Genomic DNA, 27742 nt, shown 5'->3' on the forward strand with positions numbered 1-27742 from the left:
TAAATAAATAAATGTTCTTCCTTAAAATACAGGGTGCATAAGTTTGGACACCCCTATGTTAAATTCCCATAGAGGCAGGCAGATTTTGATTTTTAAGTATTTAAAAAAAAAAAATTAAGGATACTATGCATCCTGATAAAGTTCCCTTGGCCTTTGGAATTAAAATAGCCCCACATCATCACATAGCCTTCACCATACCTAGAGATTGGCATGGTTTTATTTCAGTTAGCCTAATAGCTAGTTTGATTTGCATTGAGAGATGATCTTATGGAAAGTACTCCATGCCAATCTCTAGGTATGGTGAAGGCTATGTGATGATGTGGGGCTATTTTAATTCTAAAGGCCAAGGGAACTTTATCAGGATGCATAGTATCCTAAAAAAAATAAAAAAAAAATACATCTACTGCAGTCAGATCCACTCGTGTTCACTCAGAAGGAATCACTCACATTTTCTGTGCACTTGTAATGACACATCAAGGATGTTAAGAGCCTAAAAGCAGGTTTAGTACTTGCCCCATTGAAGTCAACAGGGTGCAAATTTTAAAAATAGAATAACTCGGTGTAGGCAACACCGATTTTTGTCGTTGTTCTCTGTATTGACAGCACTCCAAATGTACAATAAAATGAGCTCAATGTTAAAATTGACCGGAGTTCTCCTTTAAGGCATTAAGTTCCAAAAGATGATTTTTTATTCCTCTTTTTAGTCAACTTTAGCATGGGTGTCTAAACTTATGCATAGCACTGTGTGTGTGTGTGTGTGTGTGTATATATATATATATATATATATATATATATATATATATATATATATATATATGTGTGTATATGTGTGTATATGTGTGTGTGTATGTGTATATATACACACACACACACATACATACATATATATATGTATGTGTATGTGTGTGTGTGTGTATGTATATATATATATATATATATATATCTGTTATAATTATAACATTATAAAATATATATATATATATTTTATATATATTTTATAATGTTATAATTATAACAGAGTATAAATAATTATAAATATTTGAACTAGTTTTAGAATTGACTGTAATTATAGTACAATTATTTAATCAGTTCATCCAATGAACAGAAATATATATATATATATATATATATATATATCCCCTGAGCTAATTTGCTACAAGAGGCTGTGCGAGTCTCAACAGTGCAACCTTGTTAAGGTTCTTGCATATTGAGTCTGAATCATTCGTATGAGTTTTTTTGTATTCGTCATTCGGTGGCTGTGAATTGTCAAAGCACCTCTCAAAATAATTGCTACGGATGAGAAAAACGCAGAAAATCTAACCTGATCCGATTTTTTGGGACGGACGAAAGTTTCGCAGGCAGTGTGTGATTGACACAACGTGAGGTCGTATTTATTTTTTAACATGTGAAAATTTCGGACAAGAATTTCTGTCTCAGTGTACAAGGACCTCTAGCATCAGTACATTATATATTATTATGCACTATCGATCATTATCATTGTATCATAAATGTTCATAATCGATAATTGATTAATGTTATTATGCAATGAGGTTGATCTCATTTGTGCCCCCCTAAAAAAATGTAATGCCCGTCCGTGAATTTGTGTCTGGCGCCGGCTTTGTAAGGCTGTCTAAATCGGTCCAATGGCGGTATCCGATAGAACGGGTGAAGGTATCTGCGCGTTACTGTATTTTCCGTGTGGCAAAGTAATTTAGTTCCAATTAAACTTATCTGACTCCATTTTATCACAACCTCAAATTCAGGTTAGAATGCAAATTGGTTAATGGTCATTTATATAATAGTTTAGCAGCACATTTGATTATTCTTTTCAACTCTTTACTTATATTTTACCTGTTCATATTAGGAAGCTATGTCGCTTTGAGGTCCTCACACCTTCTGTTTAACGTAGGTCTCACGATCACAAACTCGCCAGCTTTGGTCACTAAACAGAGGTAATTTGCTATAAACCTGAGATGGTCGTATTCACGCTTACAAAATCAAAGATACTTTTGTATAGCCCCTGTGGTTTTTGTATACACTTGAATTTAAAGTAACGTTTACTTCAGGCAGAGGTATGGCCATTACTACTGAAGTAAGTCGACCAACATTACTTCTCTTATAATAGCTTTGGATTGGCCATACATGCCATGGTTTCCCACGTACACTTATCTAAAGTAACATTAAATTAAAACAGAGGTAAGACACACCCAAATTTAGGTTGGTCAAGCAGCATTTTGCTGTCCTAAATGGAAATTCACTTCTTGTCTTTACAAGACCACAGACAATTAAATTAGTGCCAAATATTAGTCGTCAGTAATCTGACACAGATTTTGCGGTAACATACAAATCCGTTTAATCTACTTGGGAAAACAATTTCAGACCAAGGCAGAATAAAATCAAATGTAACACTTAATATAATATTATGTCAGGTAAATGTATCATGCCAATTTCATAATCGGTTCAAAGATAATCAATGCAATAACATCAAATGCTCAGAGATAAAGAGTAAAAGATATACCTGACTCAAGAAATACATGATGCTGAGTGACTTGCCCACACTCCGCATCACGGGCTAATTTGAGCTACAAATTTTGAGCCTCTCGTTGCATTTCTTTATATAGACAGAAACTTCTTTCACATGGAAACATTTGCTAACAATGAGAATTTGCATTCAAGAGTTTATACCTTTTGGGCAGCATATCATTTGCCTGGAAGACACACCCTCTGTGTGTAAGTTATCTCTAAACTCTTAAAACTTTATTACCTTTTGGTTTACTTCTTTGGGAATGAGACCTTTGTACCAGTCGTACTGAGACATTTCAAATGATACCAAACATTTATAATACTGTATGATAATTATTCACATTAAACCATATAGATTTTTGGGTGAATTTTGGTGATCTCAGCATGAGAGAGAGAGAGGGAATGGGGGAAGAGGGAAAGAGATGTAAATTAGGATGATTCTGAGGTTAGACCTGCATCTCAAATGGTGATGCTAACTTCACAAGAGAGAGTTCAAATGTTAATTTCCTTTGTTTTCTCAGAGTTGCCCTCTCTTCCAGTTCTTCCAGTTTTTTCAGTCTTACACCGGGTAGGCATAGAAAGTAATTCACATAACATATCAGCTCCTTTTACGATTTATTTTTTTATTTTATTTTTTAATATAATTTTTCAGAAATAAGACAAACAGTAACAAACATTCAAGTTTATATGTGTAGTTACATGGAAATGTAACAAAATATAACATTTTAAAGAAAAAAAAACTGTTTCCGTAATCGACTAGTACATGATACACTTGAGTGAAAAGAAGTCAACAGGTTATCATGTAAACATATATATACATATAAGCAAACACATATACGTACACTGTTAAAACAAATCCAAATTTTATGGAAAATATCTATTTTTACAGTCATTTTCTGTTATTTTAAATTATATTAAAAACTGTAAAATTACAAGCAAAATCTGTAAATTAACAAGACCATTATTTCAAGTATTATATCGTTAATGACAAATTACAGTAAATGTTTTCTTAAATTACAAATTTATGTACAATTACAAAAATTAAATATGTTGCTCAATATTATAAAGGTCTATTTCCATACTAACAATTTAACATTCTTTTTTTGTAATTTTAAAGTAAATCTTATTAGTTTTATATTTAGGTTTATTTTTACATTCAAACTCTGTAATTCTGGAAACAAATATAGCAAACTATATATAGCAAACTGAATATCAAACAATGCATAGTCTGTTTTTAAAGAGAACAAAGCTGCACTGCTCTCCTGGTTGAAAGTTTCAGGCCTCTGCCCACACACTAGTTGATCCAAATTGCTTTACGAATGAAATTGTGAATAGAGATGAGAAAAGCACACACATTCTTTACTAAATCTCCAAATACCACCCATCAACTTTCACAAACACACTCATGACATACAGCCATTTTAAAGTATTTGTAATATGCTATCTGATCAGAATGTGCATTTGTTATTTGGAGTGTGCGAGCGAAACCCCTATACGGAGACATTTGATACTAGAAAAAGCAGAACATGGAGAAAAGGGTCTGAAAGTACTGGATGCAATGCGATGCAAAGCATGCAATGTGTGGAAAACACACATTCAAATATGGAAAATATAGCGGCTACTCACTCCAATGATAAAACAGCTGAGAGACTAAGACAGGAACTTTATGCACTTGTGACACAAATAAAACATAGATGAGGCAAAAAGTACTTTTGATGGCTTTTCTTTATTGCACAGACTGATGTTTCTCGATGGTATCAAGTTTAGTGGTCAACAAAGAATACATCGTCCCTGCTCATCCCCTCTTGCTATCTCAATCAGTGAACAGGGGACTAATATTCCCATTACTACGTAATCCTGTAACCCCCCACCATGATCACTTGACAATCATAACTTTTTTCATGTCTACTACAATCCAGCCCCTAATTATTATCAAATAATGATTACATGTTCATTCTAGACATGATGTACATTTTTTTTTTTTTCAAAAAAGGAAAAAAAACTCTTGAAAAAAGTCAGGCCAAAAAAGTGTTCATGTTTAGTCAAAGTATTCTTTCCTCTGTCAAGCTCATAGGTCAAAGTAAAAATGTCAGGTACCAAGTGAAGTTATCCATCTTCTGCTTCTTGTAGAAGACAAACCTTGGTTATCGGCTTGTCCAGACAGCTGCTTTTAGTCTTAACTTGCACATGACACACAAATCCTCTTCTTTTGAGGTTTGAATTATGCGTCCCATAAGCCAAGAGTTTTGAGGTGCTGTGTTATCCACTATAATCCACTATGTCTCCTGGTTTTAAGGCTAGTTTGTTTAAACCAAATGGATTAGTTATTTATGTGGCAATAAATACACAAAGGTTTTACTGAATAATAATAAACAAAAGGAGATTATGATAATATTACTTATCAAAATGACCTAACCCAAAAGAGAGAAGGAAAAGAATAACAGTAGAAATAAAATAATAGAATAAAAATAAAAAATTTAAAAATAAAATCAAAATGAAATGACAGGATGAACCCAGGAGAAGAGGTAGGCCGCAGTAGTGGGTTTTCACCACAAGGGGGCGTGCTCCCTCTCTGTGCTTAACCTGCCAAACAGAGAACTTAATTCAAATCAAAAATTCAAAACTTGTTTAAATTAAAATTTAAAATAAGCATGTAAGGAAATGTAAAAATCAGAATGATATCTTATAATAATCCAGATACACTAAAGTATCAGTCCTATTTATAAAAATAATCAGGAGAGAAAGACGATATAATAGAGTGAAAGGAGGAAAATAGTGATGCCGACTTAGTATCCACAAGGCCACACGATGGTGCTGTTTCCTCCAAGTGGATACCAGGGGCTGAATAGACAACTCAATTTAAATTTAAAATTCAAACTAGTTTAAATTAAATTTAAATGAGCATGTAAAGAAAATGTAAAAGAAGAACTCAGAATAATATCCCATAATAATTAATGGTAACAATGAAGTGTCATCCATAACTATAAAGTAAATCAAAAGAGAAAAGTGGAAATAAACAATTCCCGACAGGATTTGAAGAGAAAGAAAAGAGAGCTGAGTGAACCGACCTAGCGGGAGGCGGCCACTAGGTGCCGTTGTTTCCTCTAAGTGAATATCAGTGGCTGACAGACAAACACAATTTAAATTCAAGTTCAAAACGGGTTTAAAAATCAAATTTAAATAAGCACGTAAAGGGGATTGAAAAATCAGGATGATATCCTCTAATAATTAACGATAACAGTGAAGTTTCATTAAAAATGATAAAATAATCGAAAAGGGTAAAATTAGAAATACATAATTTCAAACAGGATTGAAAAGGGAGACAATAGAGAGACTGAAAACTTTGGACCGATTTAGCAGGAGACAGCCACTAGATGGCTCACTTCCTTCTAAGTGGGCCACTCAGTGGTTGACTCGAGACACTTAGTTTACACTATTAAACAATAAAATCTAAATTCAAATCATGTTTGAACCAGAATCAAAGTAAATGTGAACAGTCAAAGGCAGGAAAAATTGTCTAACACAAAATAATATTCGCACAAGCCAGGCTGTGAATGCAAATAATTATTTAGAGTCTATACATTTAATTCAATAATCGCAATAAAAGAGCCTTATCTGAAAACGGCCACTAGATGGCGTTGATGCGCTCATGCAGGCGGAATTCAGAGGGGCAAAAGGGTAATTTGAGGCTGCTAAGCACTTAAAGAACGCCCTCTGGCGTTTAGTCAATGGAATTACACCACTTCAATGGAATTACACCACTTCAATGTGATTCAACGCTAAGAGCTTTCAGCTCGCGTCACGCGCTGATTTTCTGCAACAAATCACAAATTAGACAGAGGTCTCGGCGGACCTTTGGGTGCTATTAATACTGCACAGGAGAGTATGGCGGGGTTTCTTCGCCGCAAATACTCAAATGTGGACAACAGTAATTTTCCGTCTGTTGCTAGACTCCCATATTACACACTTATCAAAGTAGCACTTATGATTTGTGTATTTAGGTTTTCGATTGATTAGCTAGGTCAATGTTAACCAGGAGTTTACCGTTTTGTTGAATATCACTGGACTAACCACGAATTCAATAACGATAGCATGCATGCAAGGCCTAAATGTTTAAAAAGGAATCTCGCTTTAGAAACATATTTATTAATACCGGTAGTACGCACGTGAGAATTCTTCGTTCACAGCGATTTAAAACAAATATTAGAAATGTATCAACTGCAGAGATATTTCTTCATCTCTTAAAGGTATAGCGGAGGATCTTTCCGAATTTTAGATAAGAACCGCCCTCTCCACTTTTTGAAAAAATGCACATGCGCAACACTCTACTTGCTCCCGATAGGGAACGCCTATTAAACGTGTGCGAGGTTCTCCTCGTGCACGCTCTGTTTACAAGTTGCTGTCGGCATCGCTCATACAAGATTACTTTCCAAAAGAAGATTTGCACTTTTTCTCCAAATAGCATGCCAAACTTTACCTGTCAAGTAGAAACTTCGCGACTGAGGCATCAGTGGGAAGCCCAACCTGTGTTTTCAGCGCACGCCATCGTGTGAAACAATCTCCCAAAAACACTCTGATCTTGTTTCTCTCTTCTGAGGCCTTTCTCTTCTTCTCATACAGTTCGTACAAACTTTTTCTCTTGCGACCCTCAGACATTTTCAAAGGACCCGGTGAAACGGCGAGCTTCAATGAATGGCTGAGCTCTAGCTCACCACACATAAACACCTGAAAGTGCGCATGCGCAGAAAGCGAAAACTAAGGGACGAGCACGTACGACGGCCTTACGTAAACATATCACCAGAATGATTGACACTTAGGTGGACCAATAGTTTACACTACCCACCCGGAAAAAGAAAATCCTCCGCTATACCTTTAACAGGACATTTGTAATATTAAATAGGCTACTTCAGTGTAGCATTTAACAGTGCTAAAACTGTCTAGGCATATTTTAGCAACTTGTTAAAAATGTAACGTTACTGATTTCGGCTTTTTGCCTCAGTCAGTCAGGAGTGAGTTCGCGTTTTGCGACTTATCTCACAATTTCATAATTTCATAAAATGTGTGCACAAAATTATTAATATTCATAACAGATTGAAACTGAATTGCTCATAAACAAAGTTTGAGATGCGTCGCGTTCTCCACCATAACACTGTAACCGCACTGGCATTAGTAGTACATTTAACATTAGCTCAAATGATTTATTGGGAATTTTAATAATTAATCATGAATATGATTAATATTTTGCATAATACAGTTACATTAATTTATTCGAAGTTGAAAATAGATCGATTTGTATATCTGAATAATCAATCACAACTAATTATAATTCATCATTCATATACTAATAATCCTATTTCAGATCGATTATGAGATAACCCTTAATGGAAATGAATAATCATCAAACGGTTGTTTGTCCAGCAAAACGGCCGTAAGATTAACTTAACAATTTCTCAACAAAAATTATCTCTTTCTTATAATTTGAAGAAAGCTATTTTCTGGCCATAAAAACAACTCTCCTGTTCTTATAAGATTAGGTTTCTTAAAAGTAACAAATCAGCTTTGTAGCTTAAGATCGAAAACATCTCATTGACTTTAGTTATGAGCAGGCAGACAGAATCAATCAAGTATATAGAATTGTAATAATTGGACTAATACATTGACCTAATGAATACAAAAATACTACAGTTTACACAAGTAAATATGTATGTACAGGACACGTAAACAAAATACAAGACTAAGCGAATAACAATAATGAGGGAGAGGATGAAAGAGAGTTCTGACAATGAGAGAGTTGAGAGAAAGTGAAACTAAACATGTGCGATCAAAGAAAGATCACAGTTAGGCAAAATCACAGGCAGTAACCTTGAGAGACAACAAGAAATCAGAATCATCAAATCACAAATCAAAATACTTGCGTATGGTTCTCTTTGTATTTGCTGAAGAAGAAGAAGCTCCTTAAGAGCTGGGCGTGTTTCCTCGTGTCTTTGGGGCGAGCCAGACTCGTGCGAAGTTTAAAGGTTCACCGAACGTGAAGTTGCCAGAAACATGATTCAGTGTTCATTTCCCTTGGTGGAGGGAGAACGAATATGAAAAATAAAACTTAGTAAAGAAGATAAAACTGAGTTGATGATTCCCTAGCCATGGAGCCAGGAATTCTTTCAGTGCTCGTGCACGTCCTTGAGGCTGAGGAGCGCGCGCCGCGGGAGATTCAAGTCTCTTTAAAGAAGCTTCACTGAACGAATAGTAGAGTCTAAACAAAGACAAAAATAAAGAAAAGACTTAAGAAAATAAGACGAGAAAACGGAGAATGAATGCTCCCTTAAGAAGAGGGAGCCATGTGGATCTTCTTCCTGATGAAGACGGTTTGTAAGTGCTCAAGGAGATTTCCTGAGTCGGTCTTTTATGGAAAATATGGGTTGACGCCTCTGTTCGCGCGAACAACCAATGAACGTCCAAAGATCTGAAGCGGGAAGAGGTTCTTTGTCTCTGGGGCAACGCCCACTCGAATGAGTCATGAGGAGATGGGCTTTGAGCTGTTCGGCTCCCAAAATATGGAAAAGTGTTAAATAATGCGTATTACTTCATTCTGCTATCGGAATTCGACTCCGTTAGATTGAGAGAATTTCAGAGATATGAAACTTGTCATAGGAAGATTTTAGGAACACCAAGTTACATAAGTTATGCGTAATTACAAACATTTTAAAGTTACATGGCTAGAAATAAGGTTTACCCAAAATGTGTTGTACACTAGCTACAAATGGAGATGAAACTTAAGGAACTAAACACGGTACACACCTGATTTGTCTAACCGTATTACCAAAGTTTACCAGGATACACAAACTACACCACGTAAAAGAAAAATTATGAGATGGGAAATTACATCCATGTTTACATTTCTTTAGTGGTTATACATATAGAAAATGTAGGATTTAAGTAGGAGGAAAGATTAACACTTTAATTCTGCTCCACTCCTAAAAGCTCCGTTGCTTGACATTCCGTTAGGCAATAAAACAAAGTGGGTGGGGGGAAGGCAAATCCCCTGGAGAAACATTCTTCACAAATACATTTCAGAGCTCAACACTAGAAAATCATAATTATATGATCAAACAAATTAGTAAAACATGCATACAGGAAGGTCAAACCCAAATCTGAGTTACATACATTAAAACTATATTTCTATCCTGAATAACACACAGCGGATGTTTGTGTGTGTGTGTGTGTGTGTGTGTCACATAGAAAGTTTTGTTATCTCTCTGTGGTCCAGAGAGGGGAAGGGGGTTTGGAATGCAGAACTTTGCAAAGTTAAGGGAATGTGTTGACTTTATCCTCCAAGGTGCAATAAAGTGTCGCGAAAGACCATTTGTTGCCGACTAGCTGGAGCCAACACAACTGATTTACCTTCGGGGGTTCAGAGTGGGACAGCAAGAAGGAATGTGCGTTTGTGTTCTGATTCAATGAGCCATGATTCATAGCCAATGTTGCTACAGAATTTTGGTCGAGCCAGAACGTATCGACCAATAATCGACTAATCGACTGGGAGATTACAGCCCTACATTTTAGACACATCCTTGACTACCTGTCCTGTGAAGTGTGTACCTTGATCTGAGTCAATGCAATCTGGTAATCCCCATCTGGGGATGAAATCAGCGACAAGACATTTAGCAGTATGTGCAGCTGTAGCACGCCCTGTTGGATAAGCTTCTATCCATCTTGAGAACTTGTCTATTACTACCAAACCGTATTTTTTTTCCTTTACAAGGAGGCAATGATATGTAGTCAACTTGCAGGTGACGAAATGGTCCTGGTGGAGCTGGGGTATGTGTTGCTGCTGGCAGTGGCACATCATTATTTTTCTGACATGTAACGCATCTCTTGACTTTTTCGGTGGCTACCTTTCTAAATTTTGGATTCCACCATTGATTTGAGAACCTGTGATTCATCGTTGCTGGACCACTGTGACCCAAATTGTGTATTTGTTGAGCCAAATATGGCAGCAGTGATTCAGGAGCGACATACTTTTCCCCTTTGGTCCAGCAGCTGGATGAATCCACGGTGGCTCCTTTTTATAACCATGTCCATGCTTCATATATAGGAATGTCTTTGTACAGATCAATGATTGATTCATGAGGCAGAATTGTCTTTGTGCTGTACTACCTGAACACACTTGTACAGTTGCATAGAAACAAGCCTGTTTAGCTGCTACATCAGCAAGAGCATTACCTTTAGCTTCCGTAGTATTAGTTGTGAGATGTGCTTTCACTTTGATCACCGCTAATTTCTTTGGAAGTTTCATGGCAAACATTAGATCTTTCACTAATCCAGCATGCTTAATGGTAGCCTGACTACGTCAGACTTCGTACTTCCGCTCAATTTCAGTTCGCTTCTGTACTCAGTCTGAGATAGCGACCGTTTTCCCCGTTTCCTCCGTCCTCAAAACAGCCGGCCAATCAACGAACAGAGGGCAGGCTGAGAGCCGTGACGTAGACGCTGATTGTACCGTGGATGCGTAGATTTACTTCACATAATCTGCAAAAGTCATTCACAGCCATGTTCACTCCGGTATTTCGCTCGATGGTTTTGTTTTCGCATCATACATGTGTTACCATGGAAGTTAGATGCGGCTGAGCATGCACATAACACACGCCATAACCAAACGTTATGTGATTGGCTTACGGGTAACCAATGATTTTAAACTTCAGACAAGTTTCTCCTTCATCCTCCAACAAAATTAAGTCATTGCAGACATCATACATGAGGATGGGTTTGTGACTGGCGCACACTGTAAAACTGAGGAGATTAAACTTACCAGGAATATTATTAATAAAGCAGTCTTTACTGGCAGAAGTGATAGTTCTAACATATTTGTAACACGGAGTCGGCTTTGCAACCTTGGCTAGATGGAGTTTACACAAGACTAGATAATGATCTGAGATGTCATCGCTCTGCTGTAGAATTTCAACGGCATCAACATTGATTCCATGTGATAATATTAGGTCTAGAGTATGATTACGACAATGAGTAGGTCCTATTTATTTATTTATGCAGGTAAGTTGACTGAGAACGATTTCTCATTTACAGCAACGACCTGTGTAGGTCACACAGAAAAAAGAGAAATACAGCCAGGAATGCAATATACAGTAAAACAAGCTAAATAAATTAAAAGCAGTTAAAAGAAGAGCCAAAACAATCACAGGAAACAAACACAATCAGTAATATAATGATCCTGAAGCAGACATCTAAAATGCCGTAAAGGCACCAGATCATCCAGTTTAATAGTACATTGTAATTCTTTCCAAATGTGAGGGGCAGAAAAACTAAAAGCAGATCTACCCAATTCAGATGAGATCTTTGGGATCTGTAATAATAGCCATCCCTGAGCTCTGGTCTGGTAACCAGACCATCTAACAGTTAAAAGTGAATTAATAAAAGATGGTCCTGACACGTGTTGTCTAACTCCAATAGAGTTCAGAATTTTTTTAAATGCCAATCCCAATGCATCTTTTTCGTTATCTACATGTACATCTGCAGCCAGTACTAACTCTGATAGAAAATCAGCAAATTCTTTGATGAAGTCTGTATGATGCCCTGGTGGCCTGTATACAGTAGCCAGCACAAATCTCAAACGTGATTTATCATTTACACTAGATAATGTTACATTAAGCACCAACACTTCAAAAGAATTATATTTAAAACAAGACTTATCAGTTATTCTGAAGATATTAACCCTCTGGGGTCTGAGGGGTTTTTGGGGTCCTTGAGATGTTCTGGCATGCCCTGACATTTGTGCTTTTTTCAGTTGCTTATAAACATATTAATGGCAAAGGTGTAAATTAACTCTATTTAGCACAAACAGGGCTACCATAATATGTGAACAACTTGCATACATGTTTGTATTTTTGAGAGAATAATGTTTATGCATAGTTTTTGAAAAAACTAGGGCTGACTTCTAATAGTCGAGGATTCGACGATTCGATTTGGAGAGGTCTGATTCGACTATGAACCTCATAGTCGAATACATGGGCGTCAGTTTGGTTTGAAATGTGCTGGGGACAGAGACGCATTCGCATTTTCAGAAGGGCTGGGTACCATTTTTATTTAATTTTTTCAGGTCATGTTTTGAAAGACGATGTCCTGTAGCTTACTAATGTAAATAAATAAAAATGTATTCAAAAATCTGCTTCACATTTTCAGCAGGGCTGCGGAGCGGCTGTGAGTTGACTCCACACGGTTCTCATGTGCGTTAAAAGCTTTACATGGTTTAATGTACCTAAACAATGATTACCAAATCCCCCTCTCATGTTGCTCCACATAACCACTTAAAATGATAAAAAAAATCGAACCCAGAGTCCAATTATTATGGACGTTATCTGATATTAAGCGTTTCTGCTTCACATTTTCAGCAGGGCTGCGGAGCGGCTGTGAGTTGACTCCACACGGTTCTCATGTGCGTTAAAAAGCTGACTCCACACGGTTCTCATGTGCGTTAAAAAGCTTTAGGTTTAATGTACCTAAACAACGATTACCAAATTTCCCTCTCATATTGCTCCTCATAACCACTGAAAATGGTCAAAAAATCGAACCCAGAGTCCAATTATTATGGACGTTATCTGATATTAAGCGTTTCTGCTTCACATTTTCAGCAGGGCAGCGGAGCGGCTGTGAGTTGACTCCACGCGGTTCTCATGGGCGTGGAAAAGCTTTACGTGATTTAATGTACCTAAACAACCATCACCAAATTTCTCTCTCATATTGCTCCTCATGTTTATGAAATGTTATGATATATGTGTGATATATATGTGTTTTTTAGCTCTTTTGTTTGAAATAGAAAAAATCTAGCTGCTATCTAAAAAAAAAAAAAAGAAAAAAAAAAAGGTTCGACTATCAGTCGACTACGGCAAAATCTAACGAATCAGATTCGACTATGAAAATCCTTAGTCGAAAACAGCCCTAGAAAAAACAAAAAACTAAAGTTTCTGAAATAAGGCCACAAAACACATACTAAATATGTGGCAATAAGACTTTTGACTAATGGATGTCGTTGCCTAAATACCTGTATTTACATCCTGTTTTCGGTCGAAGTCCATAGTAATCAATTGTCGAGTTCACGCGCGTGATCATAGGTACTAAACCAATGCGCGTGAACTCGACAATCGATTACTATGGACTTCGGCCGAAAACAGGATGTAAATACAGGTATTTGCACTGGCTGAATAAACATAATTTTTATCCCTATCTTTCACATCTACTGCAGTTAGATTCACCCGTGTTCACTCCGAAGGAATCACTCACATGACCTGTGCACTTGTAATGACACATCAAGGATGTTAAGAGGCTAAAAGCAGGTTTAAATATTGCCCCATTGAAGTCAACAGGGTGCAAATTTTAAAAAGAGGATAACACGGTGTAGGCAACACAGATTTTTGTCGTTGGTCTCTGTACTGACAGCACTCCAAATGTACGAAAAAATGAGCTCAATGTTAAAATTGACTGGAGTTCTCCTTTAATAATACATCTTTTAGAATATTTGATTGAATGCTGAATGTTGCGCTTGTTCAATTTAATAAAATTAAAACTTTAATTGTGATCATTAAAATAATTGAATATTAAATATTTAGTGGCCAAGTTTTGCTCATTTATATATATATATATATATATATATAAGTAGCGATAGTTCATTCTAAGTTTACTCAAGTGGAAGAATGTGACTAATAAACTTAGGCCTACTAGCACTATGCATTATATTCTATATTCTATTCATTATATTTTCGGGACGAAATAAAAAAAACAGTCCCGCGCAGACCTCCTTAAACCTTAGGTGTGTATGTGTGTGTCCCGAATAAATAATAATAAAAAAAAGGAATAAAGTTCAAAAGTCGGACTGTAAGTGAATGAGGCATGATTGCTATTCGATTCGATTCGATTCGATTGCGATTGCTATTGAAATGGGAGGTGAGACAGAGTTCATTAAGAGTAGGCTATTTAATTTCTATCCATAGGCCTACTCCGTGTAGCTGGCCCGCTTTCTACTGGCTAAAAAAAATATTGGCCCACGGCCAAAGTTACTTGCCGACCCCTGGCTTAGAGCATGTAACAAGATCAAGATCGTAAAAGCCCCCCCTTCCCACTATCAACGTGAAGGACATTTGAGGCCAGCAGCTAAGAAGCTAAGAAGGAGGCAGGGCTAACGGAACGGCCTTTTAAAGCTTGACAAAAGGCACACCTTGCATGCTGGCTAACAAACAAACCCAAAGATATAACAAACCCACACTACATTCTAAGAGAAAGTGATGTACATCAAAGTGTGAGTCATTACATAGGGATTAATTAGATGGGAGAAATGATACAGGTGAGGTTACATTGACCGTTGGTTGTATAATAAAATACATACCATGGTATATACAAAATAGTACACAAGATCACACAGTGATCTAATAGTCACTCGTTCACACAGTTTCTGGTATGTATGTTCATTTATAGATAATCTATGATTAATGCAGTAAAGTCTGTATTAAAGATTGTTTCTGTCTTCCCATTGTCTCTCTCTCTTTGAGCATGTGGCCACATTCCTTTGGATCATAAAACTCTTATCAGTCTCAGTGTGTCCTGTAACAAGACACTGCGTCCTGCCAGTGTGTTAGCTTCATTTGGGATGTTAGTTTTTGGGGTAAGTTTCACAGGCCTTGGTTAGGAGAGTGAGTTTGCTGGATTATTCATTAAATAAATGAATAATTTGTGTGTGTCTGATTGGTCCAGATGCTACATAGGTTATAATCTGTAATCATATCATTAACAATAAGTGCTTTTGAAGTAAAGGATTGAATATTCAGCAACCCAAGATTTATCATTTGTTCATCTGTATTATATCTGTTTTTTATTTGTTGATCTTCAATTAAATTTTTACCCATAAATGGGTTTGGGTGTTTTTTGTATTTCCTAATTCGGGGAACAGACACAGTCTCTATATGATGACATCTAGGTGACAGAGTCTCTATGCAATGTTATTTATCTAACCTCATTGTCGTGAGACAGCTAGCAGACGGTTGGTTTAGCCAGTCTGTCTGCTTCCTGACCTGAGCCCCAATTCATGTTTGAGCTATAAGTCTATTTGCCATATTACAAGAGAGAAGAGCAGCACCATCTCTTTTCAATAGGTCAGGTCTGCCCCAAAAACTTTTCCAACTGTCTATGAATTTTATATTATTTTGCAGACACCACATAGACAGCCAGCCATTGAGTGAGGACAGTCTACTAAGTATCTCATCACTCCGGCGAACAGGAAGGGGACCAGAGCAAATTACAGTGCCTGACATCATACATTCAAGTTCACACACCTCTTTAACGTTAATTTTTGTGATCTCCGACTGGTGAAGTCAAACATCATTAGTGCCGACACGAATAATAATCTTAGAGAATTTACGGTTAGCATTAGCCAGCACTTTTAAATTTGCTTTGCTGTTAGGTGCTTTGGCTCCTGGCAAACATGTGACTATTTTGGCTGGTGTCTCTATTTTCACGTTCCATGTAAAAGAATCGCCAATAACTAGGGCACATTCAACAGGATTCTCAGTGGGCATTTCACTGAGTGGGGGGAATCTATTTGTTATGGTAATCAAAATGGAAGAGCTGTGTTTTTTCCCGCGACTACAGAATCTCACGGTCACCCAGTTGCCCTGCTGCACGGGCTCTACAGCTGGAACCGAACAATGTACAGAGTGTGAACTCTGCTAGTCGCATCCAAAGCAGTATCTAAAGCCCTTGCATTTTTACCATCCTCAATTAAAATTTGGATGCATGTCTCTAGTTCTGAAATCTTCTCCGTCAGCCTGACTATCTCCCTGCTTTTATCACATTTAAATCCCTCATTGCTGACAGAGAATGATATACTATACGTGTGACACGAAGTGCAAGTGACAATAACAGGAGAAGACATTACTCACCGTGTTTGTTGACTGATCCTTCTTACCACAGTTGTTTGATAGACTCGTAGAAGGCAGGAGCGTGCGCGAGAAAAAAAAAAGACGGGAAGCACGGATGGCAGGTTAACAGGCTAGCGAGATACTAGCGTGCGGTGCTAGCGATAACGATTTAGATAAAGGCTAGCGATGTCAGATTAATGTGATAGGCAATATTTGACAATATCTAATATATGTTTGAGTAAATTAAATTTAGCAAATAAAAACAACAAGGAATGATAGTAAATAGAGACACAGAAAGCTATACGGAGCTTACAGACACAAACCAGCAGCAAGGCAGACAGGAGCAGTTGATCAATGCAGAAGCAATCGATCTCAATATCAAGTATGCCATGTTTGTAGATTGCTTTGGGAATCTACCTCAAAAAACAATCTATTTGATTGTGTATTGTTGACTTTTAGAGTATTGATAGCTAGTGTAGTGGCTGTTTGGCCTGATACGGCTTATTGGACCATAGATTAAGATAATTTTTTTTAACCATTTCTCTTGCTTACTGAGAGTCACAGGCCTGCGCTACAATTTCCTCTGCAGGGTATCAACTGACTAAGCTGAGTCACAACCCTATAAAATGGTAAAACAAAAACTGACTACCACTCTTAGAAAGGACAGTGGGGAAGTTTACAGTACAAATGAAAGCAATTCACTGATCACAGCAACTTAAGAAGTTATTTTAATAAAGTCACAAATTGGTGTGTGGAGGGTCAATTGAGTTCTTCTGATGTTATTTTTGATAATAGCTGGAGTGTTTCTCCATATGGGCAATTGAGACGGATAATAGATATTACAGAAGGCAAACTCCCACTTTGAAAAATCTGGAAATGGTCAGGAAATTAGAGAATTTTCTCATTTTATTCCCCATTTTGTAGAATCACACTTGATTCCACACTGGAAAAGTTTTTTTTTGTTTTTTTTTTGCTTGTATGTTTTTTGCCTCATTTATCAATCTATTGTAGAAATGAGGGCAGATCCAAGTGCAGAAATTATCTTACTGTTGAATATTAAATACTGGTAAATAAAATGAAACATTTACATACATTATAAGTAGGGGTGTAACGATACACATATTCGTATTGGACCGTTCGGACGAGGCTTTCTGTTCAGTACGCATTACAAACCGAACGATTCGTTGGACCATTTTTTTTCTGCCAGTGCTACCAAAATTTTTTTAGCCGGCGCGACCACCAGCTGTTGCCCAACATCAAATTGCAAACGTAATGAAAGCGAAACAAAACTATTTTGTTGCTATTCATTTGTGCTTCACAGACCGTTAATCATTTTGGATCTAAGTGAGAAGCATTCAGATTTCTCCGTTATTAACCGTAGATCTCTATTAGATCAAACAGCGCTGACGTGGATACCAGGAGAAACATTGTGCCATGAATGAACTAGTTATAGGTTTTAGGTCCACAAATCAGCAACATTCACCATGAATTTAATGTAGTAAGACTAGCTGTAACCATGGAAGTTTGGCAGGAATAGTAAAGTGCTTTCAAGTACGTCACACTTCTTTTCCAGCACTTCAAAAATCAAATATTATCATATTTAAATGTTATTTTTAATGTGATGACCAACACATTATTTGTTCATCCTTCAAAGATTACCCCCATTTAAAAAACTAAGTTTCAAGATGTAGGAAAACTCACACTCATTTAAAAATAAAAAAGACACTAAATTGTTACCAGTAGATGGCTGCCATTTCCACTCCCAAATATTAACATTTTAATCGTTTTGCTTTTGAATTAATTCGACATTATGAATAAAAATGCTGCCCTTAAATGTTAATCTGGAGCCTTGCAAACTTTTTTTTTTTTAAACACTGTTTTTATTGATTTTAGAAACATTAACAATAAAACATAAACAAAACAAAATACAAAACAAATTTAACCCTCTGATGGTCTTCAAAAAAAGTGACGACATGGGTCTTTGGGGTCTACTGGACCCCAGACAATAACATTTAATTTTGTAACAGAACAATAGTTTTTTTTTTTTACAAATATAATTTTAATTAAATTTCTATAAATAAATAAATATTTCTTTATTTAAATAGGCTTTTTACAAAAAAAACAGCATTTTATGTTAAATACACTTTATAAAAGACCCAGATTTCTAACTTTCATTCCTGGGATACCATGGATAATTTTACAAGGTTTAATGTAAGATTTTAGGCCATTTTTTTGAAAATACAGTTTAAACATTTTTATAAATCACTTTAACCACTAGATGGCTACATAATAATTCTGTGGCTTGGTAAATATTACAGAAATATTTAACTTTATTAACTTAATAAAATCTCTGAATATCGTTTACTTGATTGTTTGAGTAATAATTGAAATAATTAAAAGCATCTTTTGCAGCGATTTTTGTGTGAGCATATCAGTGAACACCCCTGACCACTCAGTGAGTTTCACGTCTTTGTAAACGAAAGTTTAATGCGTTTTAGGAAGGATTGTTCCAGTGCACCTATGCAGCCATTGTGGAGGTGGGGGGGTGCTACCACAGAAACCGAAAATTCTCAGGCCAGCAGCATGTGTCCAAATTTCAATCTTAACCGTTCTATTTCATCAGAAACGATCTGAAAACAGGGCTTTAAGTGTAAAATACCGAACTTGTCCTTTAATATTACTCATAAATATTATTTTATAAATGTTTAAATGTTAAATAATTTCTACTCAATTTTATTTGTTAATGTACCAGATGCAGTTACTCAGATTTACTTAATTTTTTATTTGCATTAACTCAATTCATACAGTATATTTCATTGATTTCACAGGTTTAAAATTTACTAAATTTTTTTGTGTAAAAATGTTTCACCAAAAAAATGAGTAAATAATAGTTAAACTTTTTAGTGTATAGAGCTCCACTAGGCCTATATGCTATTTGAATTACTGAAAGATATAGTTTCAAAAGTTGGATTCAGTTGGATTCATATCTAAATATTATAAAATTATAACAAGTTATATAAATAAGTTTTTCAATAATGTTTTTTTTTTTTTTTTTTTTTTTTGACAAAATATAAGACTTTTTTTTATAGCCTTACAAATGTATTCCTGTGTGTGTGTGTGTGTGTGTGTGTGTGTGTGTGTGTGTGTGTGTGCACATTTTCAATGTGTCTTAGTGTTACCAATTTATTTTTGTGGTGGTTCTGCATTTTAGATTATTTTATTTTACAAATGATAAGAGAACAGTTTTTATAGTCTGTATGTATTCCTGTATATTGTATTCCTCTATATGTGTGTGTGTGTGTGTGTGTGTGTGTGTGTGTGTGTGTGTGTGTGTGTGTTTGTGTGTGTGCGCGCGTGTGTGAACTTGATAATTTTGGATTGTGGATGTTTTTTCATTGTTGGAAGTGTGCCACTTTATTTCTGTCATTTCTGTCTATGTGTTCTGCGTTGTTTCTGATTTTGATGATGAATTTTGTCTATTTTGAGTGCAATGATAAATAAATATTTATTTATTTATAGATATTTAAAAGATATCATAAATCCTCCAAAAACTGCACAAATGTTGAGTAAAAACCAAGCGGCAACCACCGTGTCTCTCTCTTGAAACCAACACGGAAGTGAATTAAATGGCAATTCATCAATTTGTCGCTTGAGGCTGGATGCAGAAGTGAGTCAAATCTGTATCTCCCCCATGTTAAAATGCCCAACTTTACAGCAGAAAAAAACTTTATATGTGAAATTAAAACCGCCAGTAGGTGGGAGCAAGTCTCTGTTAATGAGTGAGTCATAGAGATTCAGCCAATTCATTCAAACGGCTGATTAATTCAGGAACTAAGCATTTGAAGCATAAGAAAAAGTCTCTTAATATAAACTTATTGTTTATTAAACTTGTATAAAATCAATATCACATTTGTTATCATGCTGATATCTGGAGAACAATTGCACACTTTGTGTGATATTTATTAACTATATTAAATTATATAAATTAGACTAAATCACGCAGTGAAAGCGTGCGTGCGGTCTAAATGCGCACCCGCACTAGTCTATGATCATGTAGAGCAGTGGTTCTCAAACTTTTTAGAGTGACACCCTACTGTGGCATTTAACATTCTTTTTGCGTACCCCCTCTATTCTACTTAGACTGCAGTCACACCTTTACCATTAAGGGACAATATTTTCTCCAAAAATGCTAATAATAGTAATTAAATAAAATAAAAAAATCTATAGAGAAATATGCAATGATGTTAAAAACGAAGTGATACTTTTAAATATAAAATGAAAACCACCAGTAGGTGGCAGTAAGACAGTAAGTTTATTTATGAATGGGTCATTGAATCATTGACACTCACGATTCGTTCAAAGCTGCAGATTCGTTCATGAAACGCCGCTGTGTGCTGCAGCTCTGCTGTGGCTTTTGTTGGAACTATTATTTTGTTGCCAAAATAGAGCAACAAATACTGACAGTACTGTGTTTAAAATGAACATCACTTAATATTACCTTTTGTTTAAAATCAATGTTACATTTTCAATTGTGTGGATACTCGGAAACGTTGCATTCTTGCTCGTATAATATATGATCAATACTAAAAACAAGAATTCACACAGGGTATGTTTTTGTATCGGAAAGTTTGAATCTTAAATCGATCTCTATGCACAGTCTGTGTCTATTTTTGATCTTCAAGCTAGTAAGTGCTAAATCCCCACTTTTATAAAGGTACATTGTTGAGAATGGCAGTAATGTAGGGAATGTTTACAAAGTAATTGCAAAGTAATGTTTGCTGAGGCAGATACTCTGCACCCAATCTGTCATAAGCACGCTGCTTGTGTGAATGCAGTCAGTTTTGACAGCGAAAAAGATGAGGTCATTTGATTGGAAAAAACATGCTCAGTTTTAATGTTATTTTAAGGTGGGTTTGAATTAAATGAAGGCCAAAACTCAATCATTTTGTTCTCGTACCCCCTCTGTCACCTCAGGTAGCCCAAGGGGTAAGCATACCCCAGTTTCAGAACCATTGATGTAGAGTGTGCATGCACTCGCTCTCTGTGTGTGTGAGGGATATACTCTAATGTCAGATCACACAGTGTTAAAACAACAATTATGATATTATCGCAGATGATATTTATCGCACACTCCTAGTTGTCATAACACACACCAAGTTTGGTCAGAATACGCTAAAGCGTTGTGGAGATATATCCTCACGTCCATTTTTGCGTGCTCTTCGTTGAATTCATTTAATGCGTTAATTGAGAGCGGTTTGACAAATCAACTTGAATTCCATGTTTTCTTGTCGGCATGGCGTGAGGATGATCTGATTCCATTTTCGTTTAAAAAATCGGAGCAACTACCTAGGAGTTTAAAAAAGTAGGTTAAAGAAAATAAAAATGGAGGACAGGAAGTTTGGCCGACTGGCAAAATTGGTATCTATGATTGGTATGATATTTCTTTATATATCATCATTCTTCCTCCCTTGTTGTTGTTGTTCTTCTTACTCCACCTTTTCTTCTTCTTTAGCCTCTTTTCTAATCCCCCTCATCCCATCTCTTTGCTTTTTTTTCTCAGGAAGTTTGTTGATTAGTGAAGTAGTCAACCTCCTGGACTGGTCTACTCTCCAAGCACTAAAGAAAGAATGTGGTGGTCTCCAGACTCTACTGAAAAACATTCACCAGGTGTTCAGAGGTATTTAGCCCTGTTCCATTCAAGTCAAGCCACTTTTATTTATAAAGTATTTAAAGCAGCTGTAACCGCACTGGGTAGTACATTAGTATTAGCTCAAATGATCTATAGGGAATTTTAATAATTAATCATGAATATGATTAAGATATTACATATTACAGTTACATTAAATTATCGAAGCTGAAAATAGATAGATATATGAATGGCTACCACAACGGGTTATGGTTCGTCGTTAATATATCAATAGTCTTATTTCAGATTGAGTTTGTGAGATAGCTTTAATGGAATTAATTTAGTTATCAAACAATCTGTTTGTCCAGCAAACGCCGTAAGATTAACTTGTCATCTTCTCAATAAAGTTATCACTTCTTATAATTTCAGGAGAAATAGTTTCTGGCCATGAAACCATTCTCCTGTCCTTATAAACTTAACAAATCATAAAGCTTTGTAGCTTAAGATCGAAACATCTCATTGACTTGGTTATATGAGCATTTTAGACAGAAACAATCAAGCATATAATGGTTTTAATAATTGAACTAATTACTACATCGAACTAAGGAATACAAATTCTACAATTTACACGGGTATGCATATAACAATACAAACAGTAAAAACAATACAAGACAAAACGGATAACAGATGATGAGAGAGAGAGAGATCGGAAAATGAGAGATGGAGAAAGTGAAAGCAACGTGCGATCAGAGAAAGATCACAGTTAGGCAAAAATCACAGACAGTAACCTTTGACAGACAACAAGGAATCAAATCACCTTGAAAAAGGGAATAGACAACCTTAAACAGCATTTAAAAGCTCGATTATACTTGCATGTGGTCTGTTGTGTTGACACCCGAAGGCGCGTGTGTCGTTCTGAGTGAAGGCGTGCGTGTCTTCCGGTGTGAGCAGACTCGCGCAAAGTTTTAAAAGTTCACCGAACGTGAAGTTACCAACGACATGATTCAGAGTTCATCTCCCTCTTGGAGGGAGAGGCGAATATGAAAATAAAACTTAGTAAAGAAAAAGAAAAGAAAGTTCGGGAGTGACGCGGAGGTGCGCGTCCGGAGACGGTGGCCGAAGCCGAAGTTGGTGTTTCCCAAAGTTTGACCGGAGAGGAAGAGCGCAAGAAACAGGGAAGTCCCGTCTTTTGAGGGAATCCCGTCCCCACCCCTTTTTGCAGGGAGGGCAAATCATCTGCCGAGATTTTTGAACGGGAAGATCTCTCTTTGTCTTGTCAGGACAACTAATCTGCATTAGTTTATGATGGTATGAAATTTCGTCATTTCTACCCAGAAAGATTGTACACATAGAACAATACATTTTACTGTAATCTCCTATGTATGAGTGGTTCAGTCAAAACAAGACGGTTAAAGAGAGACCAAGAATGGCAGGTAAAGGTAGAAGAAACAAAGCTGCATTCATATGCAGAATTACACACATTTAAAGTTTTGATTAACACACGATAACATTGCAGATACACAAATTTGATATGGGAAAATCAAATCCTTGTTTATACATTTCTTAAGTGGTTATACATAAATGTAGGATTAACACTTTATTCTTACTCCTCTCCTAGAATCTCAGTTTGCTTGACATTCCGGTAGGGCAATAAAAACAAAGTGGGGGGAAGGCAATTGCCAGACAATGTTGGTGACATTCTTAAACTAAAACACTTTTGATTCAAGATTACACATTAGAAAACTACACCTCTATTATAAAGCAAAAACTAATCACACATGCATAATGGAATTGTACATATATCAAAAGGATATTTCTAAGTTCTAATACAAAGGTGTGTGTGTGTGTGTGTGTGTGTGTGTGTGTGTGTGTGTGTGTGTGTGTGTGTGTGTGTGTGTGTGTGTATGTGTGTGTGTGTGTGTGTGTGTGTGTGTGTGTGTGTGGGATGACTCCTCAGTCTCCCGGGGGTGTTGTAAAGTGTTATCCTATAGCAGGGGGGTCAGGTTACAAGACCATGTTTCTATTTGAGAACATTACTTAGGAGAAACACTTCCAAGTTACAAATCAGAAAATCATAACTATGGCATGAAAGGGCTAACCAAACATGCAGGCCTTAATACATCATCTTAGTAATGACTTACATGATGAGTGTAAAGAAACGTTTGTGTGTGTGTGTGTGTGTGTGTGTGTGTGTGTGTGTGTGTGTGTGTGTGTGTGTGTGTGTGTGTGTGTGTGTGTGTGTGTGTGGAATGCTCTGTGTCTGGAATGTCACATAGAGAGAGAGAGTCCTTATCTCTTTGAGGCTTGCGTGTGTGTGTGTATGTTGTTCTGGTAATACTCCAGGGTGCCATAAAGTGTCGGGGGAGCTGTAAAAGTTGCCACAAGGCAGACCTAGCGACTCCAAGGCTATGAGTTACATTTACAGGTTAAACGTTAAAAGTTTTCCCAAAATTTATAATGACAAGGCTTCTGGAGTTTTGTGTGCAGGGAAAACAGAATCATGATTCTTGCACATTCGTTACACAGCTTTACAATAATAACAGCTTTACAGTAATAACAGGAAAATTATTCAATGATGCAAACAGTTTATTTCGGCTATACAGCAGCCCTAAAAGAAAATAGTATAATTTTTCAGCTGAAGTCAGTTCAGCAATGATTCAGTTCCGATGTAAAGATCATCAAGTCAAGTCAAGTCAAGTCAAGTCATCTTCATTTATATAGAGCTTTTAACAATGTAGATTGTTTCAAAGCAGCTTTACAGAGATAAACGTATAATTTAAGGTAAGATTGTTTTGGCTTTATAGCGGTTCTTTAATAAAGTTATTTTCCAGCTAAAGTTAGTTTTGATTGATTCGCTTCCGTCGCAACGATCATTTGTTATTAAATTAGGGGCCGCTAAGACGACACCATTCTCCCTACACAGACTTTAAACGCGAACCTGTGATAAACGCTGATGGCGTTCACATGCGCATTAAGAATTGGTTCTATAGTTATGTGCGTTTGAATATATGTGTGCAGGTTTGGAATTCCCTACAAACCAAGCCTAAACAAAGTACTGGTGTTTCCTTATAATTTTGATACAGAATTTTATTTTACTTTATCAATTCGGGGTAGGTACGCGAATTTAGTTTTCCTGACGACGCTTTATCTGTAGAGTGGTAAAGGGAGAGACTTTACCATAGGGAAAGACCTCCATAGGGAGAGACTAGTTGGCACTTCAGCACTGCGTTGACATCGGGTCCAGGCGAAGGTCCTTCGTCAGATCTGGATACGGCCTGGATCTGGCAGGCTGCGGGAAAACCTCGGGATAAACAAAGGCACTAAAATTAGCGTAGATGCCATTCTTCTTATGATGTAACGAGTACATCAGGATTTATGGGAAGTGTTCCCGGTTCCAGCTGACCTAATCTATGCAGCCTAACATTGAATTATAGAAGTCTATAATGTATTATGTGAATGCTAGGTCAAAGAGATGTGTCTTTAATCTAGCTTTGAACTGACAGAATGTGTCTGCTTCCCGGACAATGGTAGGAAGACTGTTCCAAAGTTTTGGTGCTAAATAGGAAAAGGATCTACCGCCAGCAGTCGATTTTGATATTCTAGGTATTATCAACTGGCCGGAATTTTGAGATCGCAATAGACATGAATGACTATATTGCGTTAAGAGCTCGCTCAAGTACTGTGGAGCTAAACCATTGAGTGCTTTGTAAGTAATCAGCAATATTTAAAATTGATGCGATGTTTAATAGGGAGCCAATGCAATTTTGACAGAACTGGGCTAATATGGTCATACTTCCTGGTACTGGTAAGAACTCGAGCTGCTGCATTTTGAACTAGCTGTAGTTTGTTTAATAAGCATGCAGGGCAACCACCCAGTAGAGCATTACAATAATCTAGCCTTGAGGTCATGAACGCATGAACTAATTGTTCCGCATTTGTCAATGAGAGCATATGGCGTAATTTAGATATATTTTTAAGATGGAAAAATGCGGTTTTACAGATACTAGACACGTGACTTTCAAATGAAAGATTGGTATCAAAGAGCACACCCAGGTTCCTAACCGACGACGAAGACTTAACAGAGCAGCCATCAAGTGTTAGACAGTATTCTAGGTTATTATGTGAGGAAGTTTTTTGTTCAATAATTAGAATCTCTGTTTTTTCAGAATTTAGAAGTAGGAAATTACGAGTCATCCAATTTTTTTATATCAGCTATGCATTCCGTTAATTTAGTGAATTGGTAAGTTTCATTAGGTTTTGAAGGATTTTAGAGCTGAGTATCGTCGGCATAACAGTGGAAGCTAATTCCATGTTTCCTAATGATATTTCCTAATGGTAGCATGTACAGAGTGAACAGCAGCGGTCCTAGTACTGAGCCTTGTGGTACATCATACTGAACTTGTGATCGATAAGACATCTCTTCATTTACTTTCAATTATTAAATTAGTTCATTTCATCTATAAAGCAGTTCTGCAGAAAAAGTGATGTCATCAACCAGCTCAGTTCAGTTCTCATCCAATAGTGTCAGTGCAGTCAAATCAATAATATTGTTGAATACTAAGTGTCCCCAACTAAGCAAGCCAGAGGCGACAGTGGCAAGGAACCCAAACTCCATCAGGTGACAGAAGGAGAAAAAAACCTTTTGAGAAACCCCGCTTCAGTTCTTGTGGTCTTTGCTGGGATCTGTGCTGATGGCTGTCGTGTTGACAAGGCCTTCACAGGGGATTGTCTAGTTGACAGGATCTCTGCTGACCTTGAATTAGTGCCTGCGCAGCCAGGCAAATGGGTGACAGTGAGGGATCGCTCTAGTCGTGGATCAAAAAACCACTCTTCCGTTCCGATTACCATAACAAATCGGTTTGCCCCGCTCAGTGAAACACCCACTGAGAATTCTGTTGATTGTGCCCTAGTAATTGGTGATTCGATCACACGGAACGTGAAAATAGAGACACCAGCCACCATAGTCACATGTTTGCCGGGAGCCAGAGCTCCTGACATCAAAGCAAATTTAAAAGTGCTGGCTAATGCTAATCGTAAATTTTCTATGATCATTATTCACGTTGGCAATAATGATGTTCGACTCCGCCAGTCGGAGATCACCAAAATTAATATTAAAGAGGTGTGTGAACTCGCAAGTACGATGTCAAGCACTGTAATTTGCTCTGGCCCCCTTCCTGTTCGCAGGAGTGATGAGATAGTTTAGATTGTGTTCACTGAATCGCTGGCTGTCTAAGTGGTGTCCGCTTAATAATATAGAATTCATAGACAATTGGAAAAGTTTTTGGGGCAAACCTGACCTGTTGAAAAGAGATGGTATTCATCCCTCCTGGGATGGTGCTGCTCTTCTCTCTAGTAATATGGCTCATAGTCTTAGAGCTCAAACATGACAATCTGGGGCTCAGGTCAGGAAGAAGACAGACTGGCTAAACCGACCGTCTGCTAGCGGCCTCACGTCACCAAGGTCAGATAAATCCCATCACATAGAGCCTCTTTCACCTAGCTATCATCATATAGAGACGGTGTCTGTTCCCCGAATTTGGAAATCCAAAAAACGTTTAAACCCATCTAAGGTTAAAAATTTAATTGATGTTCAAACAAATAAAAAACAGCTATAATACAGATGAGCAAATGCTAAAGCTTGGGTTGCTGAATATTCGATCGCTTACTCCAAAAGCAC

The 27742-nt window shown here is 36.8% G+C and overlaps 1 protein-coding gene across 2 annotated transcripts in view; it reads left to right on the plus strand.

The window, feature by feature from the left end:
• Positions 1–27742, plus strand: part of trmt44 (tRNA methyltransferase 44 homolog) — a 181183-nt gene that overhangs the window by 143600 nt on the left and 9841 nt on the right. For both annotated transcript variants that reach the window (XM_081359233.1, XM_081359234.1), the window contains one exon: positions 22000–22116. In XM_081359233.1, the coding sequence (XP_081215359.1) occupies positions 22000–22116 (117 nt within the window). The remainder of the gene's footprint in view (positions 1–21999; positions 22117–27742) is intronic.

The sequence above is a fragment of the Scardinius erythrophthalmus genome, assembly GCF_964197995.2.
Source record: "Scardinius erythrophthalmus genome assembly, chromosome: 2".
Classification (NCBI taxonomy): domain Eukaryota; kingdom Metazoa; phylum Chordata; class Actinopteri; order Cypriniformes; family Leuciscidae; genus Scardinius; species Scardinius erythrophthalmus.